General features: G+C 42.1%; 1 protein-coding gene across 1 annotated transcript in view; it reads right to left on the bottom strand.

The window, feature by feature from the left end:
• MAP7D2 (MAP7 domain containing 2) overlaps positions 1-15,273 on the bottom strand; it is an 86,410-nt gene that overhangs the window by 36,089 nt on the left and 35,048 nt on the right. The window contains exon 2 of the mRNA XM_084279119.1: positions 1,477-1,554. Within this exon, the coding sequence (XP_084135245.1) occupies positions 1,477-1,554 (78 nt within the window). The remainder of the gene's footprint in view (positions 1-1,476; positions 1,555-15,273) is intronic.

Genomic DNA, 15,273 nt, shown 5'->3' with positions numbered 1-15,273 from the left:
AATGAGTTTGGCTTTGATAAAAAGTTTACTTTATATTGCTGCAAAGTACCTGCTGGTTGCATGAAGGTCTGTCCTTTCTGGAAGGTTGCTGCTTTTTTTCTTAATTTCTAAAAGAAGTTTGCCACACACAGCTGTTGTGGCCAAACCCCAGAGATTCCTACACTAGAAAGGGTCTTAACCCTAAGAAAAGCACGCTTCCAAAAAGCATGTACTCTCGGAGACAAGAACTGCAGCCAGCATCTTTCAAATTCCCTGGGCCAACCAATCCCAGGTTCTCCACCTTTCAGTTTTCCCTTCATTTACTCTTCTGCTTTTTAATCCAACTCCTTTCCAATCTACTTGCTATGTCACTTTCTCAGGAATCAGCAAAGATGGGATAATCAGGAGGACAAAAGAGAGTCTGGACTGAGTATATCTACCAGAGATGTGAGCTACAACTCAGACTGCTGCATACCCCACAGAGGCTGAACCTCTGGGGAGACAAAATACTGAACACCAGCAGATTTGCAAAGGAACTATCAAAAGGAATCTCACTTACCAAGCTCGGGCTACTAAAATGTCAAGTCACTGGTCTCATGCTTTCAGTTTTGTCAAGAAATGGTCAACAGTTTGTTTATTTATTGCAAGGAAACCAGTATTTTCCTATGATTCTTTCCACAGGTGTCCATTCCTCAAAATATACTCCTAACTTATACTTTACAGAATCACAAAATACTGATAGTTCCTCCTGACAGGTATTGTCAGGTTGACAATTCCTTCTGATAGTTATTGTCGTGTAATCTTAAGGAACACTCATGAATATAACTGCCCAACATTGGGGCCCGCTTACAATTTCATCCATATGTGTGTATATACAAATATACATTAAATTAACTGTATAGAGACACACACTATCTATATTTGTTTGAAATTGCGAAATTTCCTTAACATTTCCCTGAAGGTATTAGTAGATTAAAGCCAACTAATTACTTTATAAAATCTGAAATTCAGGAAATGAATTAGATTTTTTCCTTCTCTTGAAAAATTTACTAATTTTAAAGCTCATGGAAAAGTATGTGCTTTGTGCTGTATTTAACTTCATGATATCTTTTGATATGACTAAAACTTAACAGACTAAAATTGAAGCTGTTTCACCAAATCATCCCACATGTTATCCTAAATATGTGGTATTTATCAGCTTGTTAGGTGTTTTTACAAATCTGAATCCTTACAGTTAATATCTTGCATATAAACCCATATTCAAAAGCACATACATCAAAGTAAACTTTTAACTATATAATATTCAATAGTCAAATGGAAATCAAAGGCAATACAGATTATTTTTTTACAACTTAATTTAAAAAATAGCAATGTAAGTGATAAAGACTAGGAACAGATTGAACCACAATATTAAAAATTCAGAAGGAAAACATGTCACACAGCTTAAGCCTATTAACATGCATACATAAATAATATACACACTTCCTGCCATCTTACCTAGGTACTTCTCCCTTTCTTCTCTTCTCTCCTTTGCCAGTCTTTGTCTTTCATCAGTTTTCAGAAATCCATCAATGGCTGAACTCAGAGAAAAGAGGGGGAAAAAAGCATTAGTAAAATTAAAGAAGCATCCAAGGGAACTAAAACAATCCACCAAAAATAATTCATATTTATTGCATCTAACAATTCCAGCAGTAAAAAATATTTGGCACTCATATGAGGGCAGGTTAACAAGCCAGGATTTGGATACATCTTGATCGCAGCCTCCTACCTACTGCTGAACTCCAAGCACAGTTTCTCAGTGTAAAGGCCTGACGCCTCTTCTCAGAGCTACCAAGCATGCTGGTAGCGCTTGTTTCAAAAAACTTTCTTAGAAAAAGTCATAATGAAGCAATTAAGATGTATTCATCTTTGTTAATGACCTCATTTTGAAGGTTTTTTTGCTAAAAAAGGGAAAAAGGTAGTTCAGGAAAGCAGTAGAAGCAGCATGCAGCTCTCTCATGGTGTAATGCTATGTGGAGTCCCAGCCTTCATATTTATGGCTTAACTCAGCCCCACAGCTCCCCTGCCCACAGGAAACCACTAGCACCACCAGCTAATTTCAACAACCAGCAATTAGTGCTGGATGAGGCTAAGGAGGTAGCAGCCCTCCTACCTTCTTTCCCAGGTAGGAAACACTATTTCCTTCCATGCATTGGTATCTAAAAGCAGGTTATTTGCTTGGGAGGAGGTTGCCTAAGGATGTTTTGTAATCAGACCCAGACACCCTAGTTCCCTGTAGATCACGAGGCCATCAAAAAACCCAATTTAAGGAGGCAGGCAAAGCATGACACACGATGTGCCCCAGGGGTTATCTGCCTGTCCTGGAATGAGTACCTGGCCAGACCTAGGCAGGTAGGGACCACAGGTAAGCTCATAGGTCTGTGCTCTCAGGCAGGCATCAGCCAGTGACCTGACAGACCAGCTAGAGGATGGTAACCTTTTAAAAACAGCCGACAGGGCCTCCAGTGCCCTCATTTCTTTGTTTGTTTTCAGTAACTCCTGGAGTCTTAGCAAGCCTGCAGTGCAAACAGGCATGGTGCCTCACAGCACAGTTTGCCTCCTTTGCAATCATTATTTGGGGTCCCTAAGGAGTTACTGAATTATAATTAAGTCCCCTTTCTATCTGGTCTAAGAAGCACAGTTGTTAATTTTATCAGATAAATATGGGTGGAAAAGTTACTTAGACTGTAACCCCCACTCTCCTCCTGAAAAGTCACACTTGCAGGCTCCACTCCAAGGGCGTCCTGTCCATGGGAGCAGAGATTTTGCACAGCAAGAACCTTTCTGCACAAGGCACCGTTCTGTAGGAAGGCTGAAAGCCAGCCTCAGGGGTCCCCCCTGACTGGTGAAAAATGCATGTCTTGGCTGTCCCCCATTAGAATAACAGCTTGCCTTCCTCCCCAGTCAGCACCTTCAAACACCATCTCTAACCCTCTGCACACACAGACAGCGATTACCTGACGGCAGACAGGCCTCTGGAAAAAGATTACAATTAAAGCTCCCAACTAGTTAATTACAACAAAAATTTGTGAATCAAATATCCATTTATTGCCAAAGACTCATCCTACTTCCACGCTAGTCCGCTTGGCTCCCATTTATTGCCAGATTTGACAAGCAGAGAAGTGGCAGTGGCTCGGTGAAGCAACCCTGGCAAAGGTTTGCAACTGCTTTGAAGGGGGCTGCAACAAGCAGCAAAACCAAGAGGAGGAATCCTGTTGTCAGCATAGTTGAATTGCAGCTCCAATGGAAAGTTTTTCAGCAATCAGCAAGTCAAAACAGCTTGAAACCTACAATTTAGGCTAGAAGCAGAAGAGGAGGTGAAATCAAGACTGGATCAAGAGCCTAAGGAAGAACGGCTGAACCTGGGAACAAGGATGGGGAAAGGGAAAAGAGAGAAGCAAGAGGCAGGAGCTAAGGTCTTCCATGTATGAATGTAACTCAGATGGAGAGGTAGAACCTGAGGTATGGGAACCAGGATGGGGATAAGCTGGAGAGGAATAGCAAGACAGTCCATGCCCATGGATTACATTCACAAAAACTCTGCACTGACTCTCATCATTCTCTTGCTTTCAGCAGTTACCTACGAAACCCACTGGCAAAAACATGTCCCATCATGCTTAGTGAACACAACTGGCAGAAGACCTAAAAGTTCCAGCCTTGCTCACAACTGCCAAACCTATCCAAAAGTTGATGCACAATTTTTCAGGTTGGCTTTTTCAAGAGTTTGGATGTCTCAACCCCACCCAGACAATATTAAAAGAAGATCATGGCTGTAATGCCAGAAATGAGGAGGTATCAGAATAGAAGTAGTCAGCACAATCCTCGTTTCTCCTCCTTGCATGCATATACCATGCATTTTTTTCCTTTTAGGTCCCTTCATTTATTCATTTCACAGGATGGACTTCCTCAAGAGGTGAGCCAAGTTCAAAGTGATTACTGCTTCTTGCTTTATTTCTTTCTGAAACTGGAAGGCAGACAGAACTATAATCTGAAGCCTGTCTTGGAGAACAACGCTCCAGACTCAGCTACGTCACAAGTGAAACAACAAAAACATGGAATTGGTGCTCATTATATGTGTAACACACCGATGTGCAAGAAAAACACGTGGAAGAAAACAGCACAGGTTCTAATAAGTACAGGCACCATATGCATGTACGCACAGCAAGAGTGGCATTAAAATAGCACAGACACACTCAGTAATTGCATATTTCTTAAGTCAAAGACTTCACAAATCAGCATCCCTGCCAAAAAACAGAAATATGCTTGCTTTCAGAAAGTAAATATAGCTTTGAAGGAGTGAAGAACTGTTCCCTGTAACTTGTACATTGGGATGATTTTCTTAGGCAAAAATTAATGTATTTATTACATATCTTCATATAATACACATTATAAATGTAAAGTAACAACAGGAATTACCTGTGAGATGTGAAATTTGATTGACAGGAATTCAACATCTGTTTGGTAAAGCAGATTACAAACAGCAAACTAGCTCAGGCAACTCTACCATGAAGAGAACGTTAATGCCAACTGTATCATAACACAAACTGCCAGCAGAGGGCAGAAGAAGATTTGGATGAAAGAAAAGCCCAGCGCAAAGAGCTCAGGTTAATATTCTGTATGCTCATCTCTATCCCGAGCCTTCCTTGCATTCCCAGCTAAGCCTCTGATCCCTCAGTTAGAAAGGTGTATAGTGGCATGCAGCCCGTTTAAGGGTCAGGATGTAAACACAGGCCGGTTGTGCCCTCTGCCAACTAGAGCAACGAAAACAAAGAGACACTGGCAGAAAGTTTTCTAATAACCCTTTGTTTCCAGACTAGCACAAGAATAAGGAAACTGCCCAAGAAACAACATCGAAGACTTTACTGTAAAGAAGCATGCACACACACATAAATATCTGCTACTTCTAGTCCATCTCCCAGCCCTTGCCAAAATCTCCTTTTCCAAAGGGTGCCCAACTCTCAAAGGCATGCATCTATCTGCTGGGCTAATTCCTTGAGATTGTGCCTAATTTTTTTGACTTAAGAGGGCCAGCTGCTCCTCTAGGACTCTGTTACAAGAAACATTCCTAAAGAAAAAGACCATCACTTAAAACTGGTCCGAGCGCCAGCAGCAGTCCTGCAGCGGTAATAAAACCAACTAATGCTGCAGGGCTCTTTCAATACTTCAGTGTTACTTTGAAATAAACATTCACAAAAGTACAAACTAACATGTTAATCACTACTTCGACCCTTTTTGATGGGCAACATAAACCTATTTGGTAAAATGAAATGATGCCAGAACCCACCCACGCGCACTCTGCGCCACATACTGCTTATGTAAGTTACAGGTGGTTGCTCAAGACAGAGAGGAAGGTTGGCCGGTCTTGATAAGACGCAAGTCAAGCTCTGTCTTTTGAAATCTGTATCCTGCTTCTGCTTGAGAAAAAAGTACTTAGGCAGGACAGTCAGGTTACTGGGAGTTGAGAGTACATTTCAGAAGGATCAGGCAGCTGCTTACCCTGAAAAATGCTGGTGGGTAGGGAGTCTGTTCTTTCTTTCCACCCCCCCCACATTGCTGTTGAACCCCCCCACCTCCCCACTCCTCTGTCCTTCACAATATCCCCCAGCATTTAGTTTCACAATGTATTTACATATAGCAGATATCAAAGCCCATGATAGCAGGCATTCAAACCCAGAAGGTTGAACTGAGTAAGTGTTCAACACACCTAGACCTTTGGCCACCCTACATGCCCCTGCTTAACACATTAATAAACCTTTACCCATATTACATGACACCTTCCAACATTTTTAGACCTTTGTTACAGTGCATGTCATGCACACTGACGTTGTGGTGCTGGTTAAATCCACGGTTTGGATGCAGTTCTGCTGACAGGCAGCACTGCCAGGGACTGTCCACCCTTTTAAAAGGGTAGACAATGGCAGGACAAGGGGGCAATGGATTAAAGATAAAGGAAGGAAGGTTTAAATTGGATATTAGGGGGAAGTTCTTTACAGAGAGAGTGGTGAGGTGCTGGAACAGGCTGCCCAGAGAGGTGGTGGAGGCCCCATCCCTGGAGGCGTTCAAGGCCAGCTGCCCTGGGCAGCCTTGTGTAGATCCAGGCCTGGAGGTCGGTGGCCCTGCCTGTGGCAGGGAGTTGGAACTCTGTGATTCCTGGGGTCCCTTCCAACCCAGACCATTCTATGATTCTGTGTGGTAAGGTGGTCTCTACCGCAGACCAGCTCAAGATACCCACCGTCCTGCTGGCAGACTCCATTGTTTCAAATAATATTATTTCAATCTTAAAATCAAGGTTTTGCTCCCCCCAAAAAACCCTGTTTTTCTCCCTTGAGACTGTTCTTTGAGGTAACAAGGAATGGATTTTTCCACCTGCTTCCCTCTGGGTACTACAGAAGTGCTACGCTCAAGTTTTCAGCTCCTGACTGTCCTCGAGAGCACACTGTTTGCAAAAGGCACCTTTTCTAAATTTCAGTTATATCGCCAAGAGGCTTTCGGGTACAGTCAACATACAAACACCACAAGGGCTTTGCAGGTATGTTCAATAAGATTTAGTGAGCTGTCCTCTTTTTTGATATTTTTTTTAAAAATTTCCTTTCATTTAAAGAGCTGTTTATTGTGTTACACTCAAAAAATCTAAACACAATGCACCAGATTTCTTCCAGTTTATTTTGCTGTTTACCAGACCAGATTTCAAATACAGCCAGAAAATAAATGAGGGACGTTTCCTATTATGCCCAGTTAAAATACCTGAACAGCTATCTGGTGTTATAAAGATGTTAAGTAGATGAAGTTGTTAGAGGCAGAGTCAGTTGCCAAACACACTGACATTTCAGACACCCCAGGCTAATTGTCTGAGAGTGGCCTGGCAGAAAGGCCAGAGAAGCTGTCAGGGACCTGCTCACTCTGCTGAAAGATAGAACACAGTGTCACTAGTTGCCTGATTTATGTTTCTGATCCCCAGCCTGGGTTTTCAAATCATTAATTTGAATGAAGAACTTCAGCTGTATACTACACTTCCTGAAAGATTACAGTAGCAAAGTTTATTCTATCAATTTGTTTATTTAAGCTTAAGGTAAAATAACACCAGCAAAATAACTTTTAAAAGCTACATGAAGTATGCATAGGTCATTTGGTATAATGACAGAAATATCCTCGTTACTGTATGAGGAGGAAAAGCTTGCTCAGAAAGAAGAGGTTGATCTTGTCAGTTCTTTATGAGCCCACGGGCACATCACCAGCTCCCTGGGCTGGCTCGCTTCACGTACAGTGTGTGCAGCCATAACAGCATCCCGTGGAGACTCAGGCATCAGGCAGACATAGTAGATACATCTCAAGATCATTCAGAGTACTGATAAGATGCCAGAAAACTGGTTTTACTTATGAAAAAACTAGATCAACAGTTTAGGTTACTGAACACGTCTTTGTTAAGCAGCACACCACACGGTAAACCCCTCCAGAGCAGCAGCAACATGTCCCTGTGTGTTCCAGACTGCCATTTATTTCCCCACTTCTGGAATCTCCCAGGCAGAAAGGAGGCCAGAAGCTCAACCAGATCCTGCTGGTCTCCTCCTCCCAGGTGTAACACACACAAACCTTTACAGATGTAGTTTACAAAGTATAGCAGACCTCAGACCAATTTGGAACGCGGAGGTAAGGTCTTCCTCCCCTTCTAGGCTGTCCCTTCAGCTTCTTATTGCAGGTAACTACAAAAACTGCACACACAGAAAAGGAGATGAATGGTAGAGGTTCAGCTACAACTTAACTGTGGTGGTTGTTTTGTGTGTTTTCATTTTGTCGTGGTATTTTTAACTTCAGTTTCTTCAGAGTAAGTCCTACATCAAACAGAAATTTTAAATATGTAGTTACTAGGTAATGCAGTTTTTTTAAAAACTCTTCCCTTTGTAAATACTGACCCAAATTAATCATTGGAAGCTTACAATAACTGAAAGTTTGTCTTTCACAAGAAAAGTCCGTATGTATCTGAGTGCATATTGTGCACAAAGAGAACTTTTATTCAAGCAGACATAAAAATCTTAGTCTGTATTCTGGAATCATTTACTATTCCTGAATTTTTTACTATTTTAATACCAGATACTTATATACTTGAACACACAGATTCCATCTCATAACTATTTTTCTGTTCATTCTATCACTGCAGCCTAACTTGAAAATGTCTGGGTACTTCTCACAAGCAAACCTTAAATGAAGAACTTCACTCAAGCACTCTTAGAAGTAATTTCACTGAAAAGTTCATCTGCACAGACAACAGAAAAACACACATGTGCAGAGATGACTATTAGATGGCGGACACATATGTCAGATTTTACAGCTGTACAATAAAGCCTGTGCACTTCCAGATGGTAAGAGGATACAGGGATAGAGGACAGACCTGCCTCTCTATCATACAAAGTATACTGTGGACCCTTTCTCTACAGTAAGGACGCACACTTTCAATGGCTCCTGATTCACAAGGTGGTGAGAAGAAAGGAGACAAATGAGAAGGAGAGTTCCTTTTGCTGATCCTTCATCCAGCAATTAGATTTTCCTCTGCTAAAAGACAACCAGGCAACTAATGTTAATAGCCAGCTTTAACATTTTTACACAAAACAAAACGTTCACGTGTGTCCAGGGCCTCAGCTAGCAGCTCTCAATCACAGCAGGCACGGAGGCACGGCTCCACCAGGAGCTCCAAAGCAGCCTGGCAGGCGGGGACCCAACCAGCAGCTCACACCACTCCTGGTCTCACCCAAGTCTCAAAAACGTTATCTTCTGCAGAACACCAGCAGAGGCAGCATGTAGCATCAAGATGTTTCATGCAAAAAAAGTCAAGAGTTGGCTAAAAAATATGGATTTTGCAACATGAGATAGACAGAGCAAGGAAAGTAGAGGTCTGAAGATTCTCATTGATTTGTAACTGTCGTTACCAAGCTATCTAGTAATTTTCTTAATTGCAACTAATCTAAGTTACACGTTTCCAGTAAGATCTAAGTTCATGGACAAACTAAAGAGCTGTTTTATTTTTTTTTTTTTTAAATACACTACACAACATCAGAATGCCAACTGTGAATAATTTTTAAGACTTGTCCTTTAAGATAGTCTAAGAAGGGCTTTTTAGGGGGCTGTGGGGTTTTTTTTGATGGGGGTTGAGAGGTTTAGGGGATTCTTGTGTTGGTGGGTTTTTTTGGGTTTGGTTGGTTTTGGTTTGGTTGCCCTTTAACTTGCTTTTAAAAGAGTAAGTAATTTTTCTAGTAAAGGTAGAAATTGTCAGTGTAAAAGATAATAAAATTTGAAGATGTATTTATTATTTATGAAGATGTATTTATTATTAAGATGTAAGAAAACAGGGTTTTTTTTTAAAGCTGATCCAGTCACAATTGTGTAATATCAGAAAAAGCCCTTAAGATTATTAACCAAAAATAATACTATAGTCCTTTCCCCCTTCAAATACTTCGCTACACAAGCTTTATAAAGAGAAGTGCATAATCCAAAAGGAATGCATGAATTCATGACATTATCTTGACAACAGATTCTTTTCCTGCACACACTCTGCATCCAAGGAAAGCCATCCTTTTCAATCTCCTGCCCCCTGAGAAGGTAAATAATCTCAAAATTCCATGCACAATCACAGGCAGCACACCTGATGAATGGGGAAAAAATTCAAATCAGTATCTTTCTAGAATGAAAAACGATGTATTCTGGGCTAGATAAAAAAGGAATAAACTAACATAAGTACTCATGCTAACTCACAACTATTACTTTAAACGGAATTAGGGTTCACTAAGAAATAACTGCCAGTACCACCTGGAAATTATATACTAAAACAAACCAACCCCTAAACTCCAAAGATATAAACGTTACAAATTCAACAATTTCTTCTCACTACAGGATTTTATTTTTATTTCTTTTGTTCACTCACTGCATACGTCCTGAATTAGCAATTGTCTCAACACGTAGTTAGGATTTCTGCATTTACTAACTTGCACAGACTAGTTTCACCGAGTTCAACAAAACAACCAAAAAGATGGAGATATCTTGTCAGCACCAGGGAGCTTTTGCATGCCCCACCTAAGCCTGAAGAGAGGTGTCATCACTCACATGTTATCATAATAAATAACTCCATGGAAGAAAGTCATTTGTTGGAAGGACAGCATTTATAAGGACTCGAATCGCTGCTTGCCCAGCTCATTTCACCACATAAACTTTGCAAGAAAAATCCTCTCTGTAAGACAGTAAGCCTCAGGACATAGTTATTTTGCTCAAATTATTTAAGGGAAATGCAGATCTGTGCATTTCATACACAAGCATATACATGTTTCTCCATCTCAGTGACTTCAGCCTGAGCAACTACACTTCAAGAACACCAACATCAATACAAAAATTTCCAACTCTTTCAAAAAAACCCCCCACCTTTTCATTGCTTTTTAACTGGCTGCCATTATTACTCAACAAAATGAACCAGAAACAAAAGCTTTGCATCCTTAGCGTAGCCTAGCAAATCTCATTAAGAGTTTAAGAGCTCCTGCTTTTGCAATATCTACTGATGTTATATATTATTAGGTATTGGATAACCAGAGCCCAGTGAAAATTAGCATTTCACAGAGAGTTTGTCATATTTTTAGCATCAGCAAACGAGGGGGAAACTCTAAGTATCCATTTCCCCCACCTCCCGCTAGCCTGTAATCCCCAAACGCACATTAAACCTCTCTTCCTATTGAAGTTAATTGCCTTTGCCTGTGTACGGCACTGAATAGGGATCTTACGCTTTGGTGGTTTTACAGTTTCACTGCTGCGTCGCAGCCTCAGAGGCAGCACAGCTGAGGGGAGAGCAGGGAGCCGCTTTTCCAGACCCAGGCCTTTGTGGAAGTCTCACCCACCGCAGCCTTGCGCAGCCCCCATGCGGGCAAGCAGATGCCCTGCAGCTGAGGAGCACCCTTCCTCTCCTGTCACTGCGATTTCTCTTTCTCTCTGACAACAATGAACACTTACTCACACCTTGACAGCGACTTCTGATGCCATAACTGAAAACCAAGGGGTGCAGCAGGCAGTATGTGCAGGGGCCAAGGTTTGCAAAGATGGCTACCTGGAGACAACAGACAGCGAAGCAAAGCAATAAAGTCAGGCCGAGCTCCTGTCTTCGCGCTCAGGCTGTTCAGTGTCACTAGGCTTTGTGACATGAGGAATAGTCCCCTCACCTCCACCTGTGACTTCCCTGTCACCCACCATGCCAGCAGCCAGGACCCCTTGTTAAAAATTCTGCTTCACCACAAAGAAGAGGAAAGTAGGGATGATTTTCCCACTGTGGCAGTAGCCTGGAGCGTGTGTCAAGCTGCCCGGCTCAAGCTGCTCAAGTCCATTATTCTGCTGCCAGAGCTCCTTTTAGTCAACAAGAGGCTTTGCCTGCACCAGTAGAGAGCACCTGCACATCTCCAGCTTCAGGTAACTTGGCGGCCACAGGACAGCATTCTGGGGGAAGCCCCAGCAGTCTCTGTACACCCCATTGTCGTGGTTTCACCCCGGCTGAGAGCCGAGATCCATGCAGCTGCCTGCTCCTTAAAGGAAAAGAGCAGGGGAAGAGGGAAGGGGGGTGTGAGAGGCAAGGGATGGGAAAGGGAAGGGGCAAACAACCCCAAAACCAAGAAACTAAGAGGCCCGTGGGTTGGGATAAGGATAGTTTACTAAGATAACAGAAAGATAAAATATAACAATGCTAACAGGACTTTAGAGCAAAAATATATGAAGCTGTTGATACACAATGCAGTTTCTCACCAAACCACACAACTCAGGCCGTGCCACCCAGAGCCGTCCCAGAACCCGACCGTCCCCCAAGAACCGCGCGACCCGGAGCCGCCCTCGGCCTTCCTCCCGTCAGCCCCCGATATCCTGGGCAGGACGTAACTGGCGTGGAATACTCTCTTTGGTCAGTTGGGTCACCTGTCCTGGCTTCGCCCCTCCTTTCTCATGAAGAGCTGAGAAAGTCCTTGACTGTCTGACAGCAACTAAAAACATCAGGGTGTTATCAGCACTGCTTTCATTTTAACTCTCAAACACAGCATTCCATCCACTGTTACAAATGAAGTTAACTCCATCCTGACTGAAACCAAGACACCCATCTTCCAGTGCGGTCGCTGCCTGCAAGGCTGGAGGGCAAAGCAGACACCCGTGGGACTCCACAAAAGAGGCCACCATTCACCAATGGGCCAACCAGTGGATATAAAAAGAAGTCCCATAAACAAACTCTTAATTAACCTCTTTGTCAAAGTAGCCCCATACAGAGGGATGGCATGGCAAAACTACAGCTTGCTCCTAAACCACTCTCAGCCAGAAAGTGTTATTCTGGAGCCCTGAGTAAATATGATGGCACAGACCTGTCAGTATATTAGCATTAACTGTCATTAAAAAAGCTACATTAAAATTAAGGCTAATCACTGAGGAAATGATAAAACAAGGCCACTATCTACAAATACAGGACCCAGACTAGGGAGACAGGGGCTCAGTGAATGAGCATTCCAGAGGCGGCAATTTGTACAGCACAGCACTGACTTTAAACCACCCACGGTACACACATGCAGAGAGATAGCTCCACACACTCCTTTCATCAACATTTTGTTTTCATTTCAAATCTAATTTAATAGAAACTGCAATAGAGATATCTGTGTTTTGGGATTTGCTCTGGGTTGCAGAAAAGGTGTATTTAGAGAATCAAGAAAATACTTCACTTCCAACAATGTTTACAGAGACATTAAGTGTTGTCAGCATGCCCTTTATTTCCAAAACATGCCTACCTATTTTAATTCCTAGACAGTGTAAGTAACATTTTAACGTTACAAACACAGTAGTTTCTCACTATACCCTGCCCTCTATCACCAGGCTAGTGATAACTGAAGATTTGTAGGAGGCTTTAAGGTATTTCTCTTCAGTTTTTGTGATGAGTGTAGCGATCCTTTAACAAAGGATGAATTTGCAGTTTTCCATTTATGTATCTTTGTATTAACAAAAAATCCCCCAAACCCTTGATAACTTACTAACATGGCATGCACCCATCAAGGGCTAGCCTAAACATACCTTCACTTTGCTCTGCCCTCACCTGGTGCATCACTGAAACTGTGCGATGTAACACAGAAGCACCAACCAGATGCAGTGATTTTTCCTGGTGATTTGGCAAAAGCTTCACAGAAGCAGCAAAGCTGATTAATCCAGAGTGGACATAATCGAGGGAACTTCACTCTCTGTGGACTTGACTCCGATTAGAAGCTAGAGTTACAATGTTGCTTTTACTGTGCTTCACACCAATAATATTTCCCATGGATTTATTTAAGGGAGAAGACGACCCTCCACTGATTACCAAAACCAAAAGAGTGTATTTTAGGAGCATGCACAGAAGTCTTCATAGGGAGGAAAAGCTCTTACAGTTAGGTGTCTGTCTCTGCCCTTTTTTCCTGCATTTTAGTAGGTGTACTATGTCAATGTACTTAATATTAATAGGGGTAATTTATAGACTTACAGGTTTAACTATGTTTCTGGTCAATTCATCAAAGCATGTTCCATATTTTCCTGCTTTTGGATGCCCCTGTATTGGTCCCTAGCTCTAATTCTTAATACATCATTAATTTAGTGGTGGGATCTGAGTATTTGTCCATTTAAATCCAGGAATTTTCCCTCTGGCACTTAGAGTTATTAGTGCCACCTGAGAACCTAACCTTTTTAGGTCTTCCACCAAAAGCCTAACACATGCTTGTTGCAACTTCTGCCTAGCTTTCTACCTGTCCCTTAGCTGTGAGCTTTTGTCTTCCAAGCAAAAGCAAGCTTGAAGCTTTTAGTGCATGCAGCTCCACCTTCGAGGTACTGCTGAGACTTGATCAAGCACCAACAACCTCACTGCCCCTCCAAAAAGAGGACAAAATTATAGTTGTACACATCCTCTTGTATGTACTGAATGCATCTCTGTATGATCATGTATAATGATTTTTCTCAATCCAACTATTTAGCATTAACCACTGTGCATAGAAAATACTGTCTCCCTTAAAAAGCAACACCCTTTCCCAAAGAACAAGGCTATAAAAAACAAGAACCTCATTTAACTTTTGCCCTTGAACTATCTTGAAGGGCCTGAACTACTTAGAACTTCTAGATGTCTAGAAAACATCCCAAAGTGGCGACTGTCTTAACACTGACACAGACAACCTAATTAATGGCTGGGGCTGGTGCAGCCTGTTGGAATCCACAACTGCAAGGGGACAATGGGACAGTCACTGCTGTAAGGCTGAGACGCAGTGGGTCTCACTCACCTTGACGAAACCCGACTCTGTTCTGAGGGAAAGGCAATGTTTGCATTTTGCAGAAACAGAGAGAGGGCATTGATCTACTAAGTTCGTACACGGAAGAACATTCTTGAAGGGCAAGGGACAGTGTACAGATGGACTGATACAGAAATAAGGCTGAACATTTCTGCTTCCTTTGAAAGAGTTATGTGAATCTATAACTTAAGTAGTACTTAGGTGGATTTGCAGTACTTTAGAACACGTTAAAAAGATTATGCCTGCCCTTTTATCACTGCAAGAGATAAATCTTTGTTTAATCTGTAATTTCTCAGAGGATTATTCACTGAGTTACTGCTATAAATTTCTTTATTTGTTTATGCAAATTCAGAACACAAATCACTTTATCTGTGGAGCTTTTAACCTGCAGAATAATTAGATATTTTGCCAAACCAGTATTTCACCAGAGAGGTGAGCGGATTGTCCATCTTCTGATTTCTCAACTCTCAAAGAGGAAGCTGCATTTTTTCAGAGTAAGAATTTGAAGCTTTTACAAAGACATACAGAAATCTGTAAAGGTAAAGACAGAAGTGAAAGCTACCTGTATAAAGTGACTAAGCTGTATGCAAAGTGCTTAAGATGAATGCATACACTGAAGGATTCACAGCATGCTTAGGCCAGCAGAAAAAAGCCAATTAAAACATAGCGGTTCACTAAACTTTGCAGCAGGTGTTGCTTAGTACTGACATCAACTCCTGTATTCAGGATTTTCTGTCAAAGTTCATCTAAGCCCTGGCAGTGCCATGCAGCAAAGCTACGCAGGATGAAGGCAGACTCCAGTTTGCTCGGTATCTCCCACCCTCTCTGTGACCTTTGTGGCCCAAGGAGGAAGGAGCTGAGGGATGCATTTAAGTCAATAACATGCGATTTTCACTACCCTGCCCCAGCTCAGGGGAAGTCTGGTGTCAGAGTATGTGTGGCAGCCACTGGGGAGGACTATGGG

Source organism: Gallinula chloropus (assembly GCF_964237585.1).
Source record: "Gallinula chloropus genome assembly, chromosome: 1".
In the NCBI taxonomy this organism is placed as follows: Eukaryota; Metazoa; Chordata; class Aves; order Gruiformes; family Rallidae; genus Gallinula; species Gallinula chloropus.
Note: the sequence above shows the minus strand (reverse complement) of the source record. Positions and strands in the feature narration are given on the sequence as shown.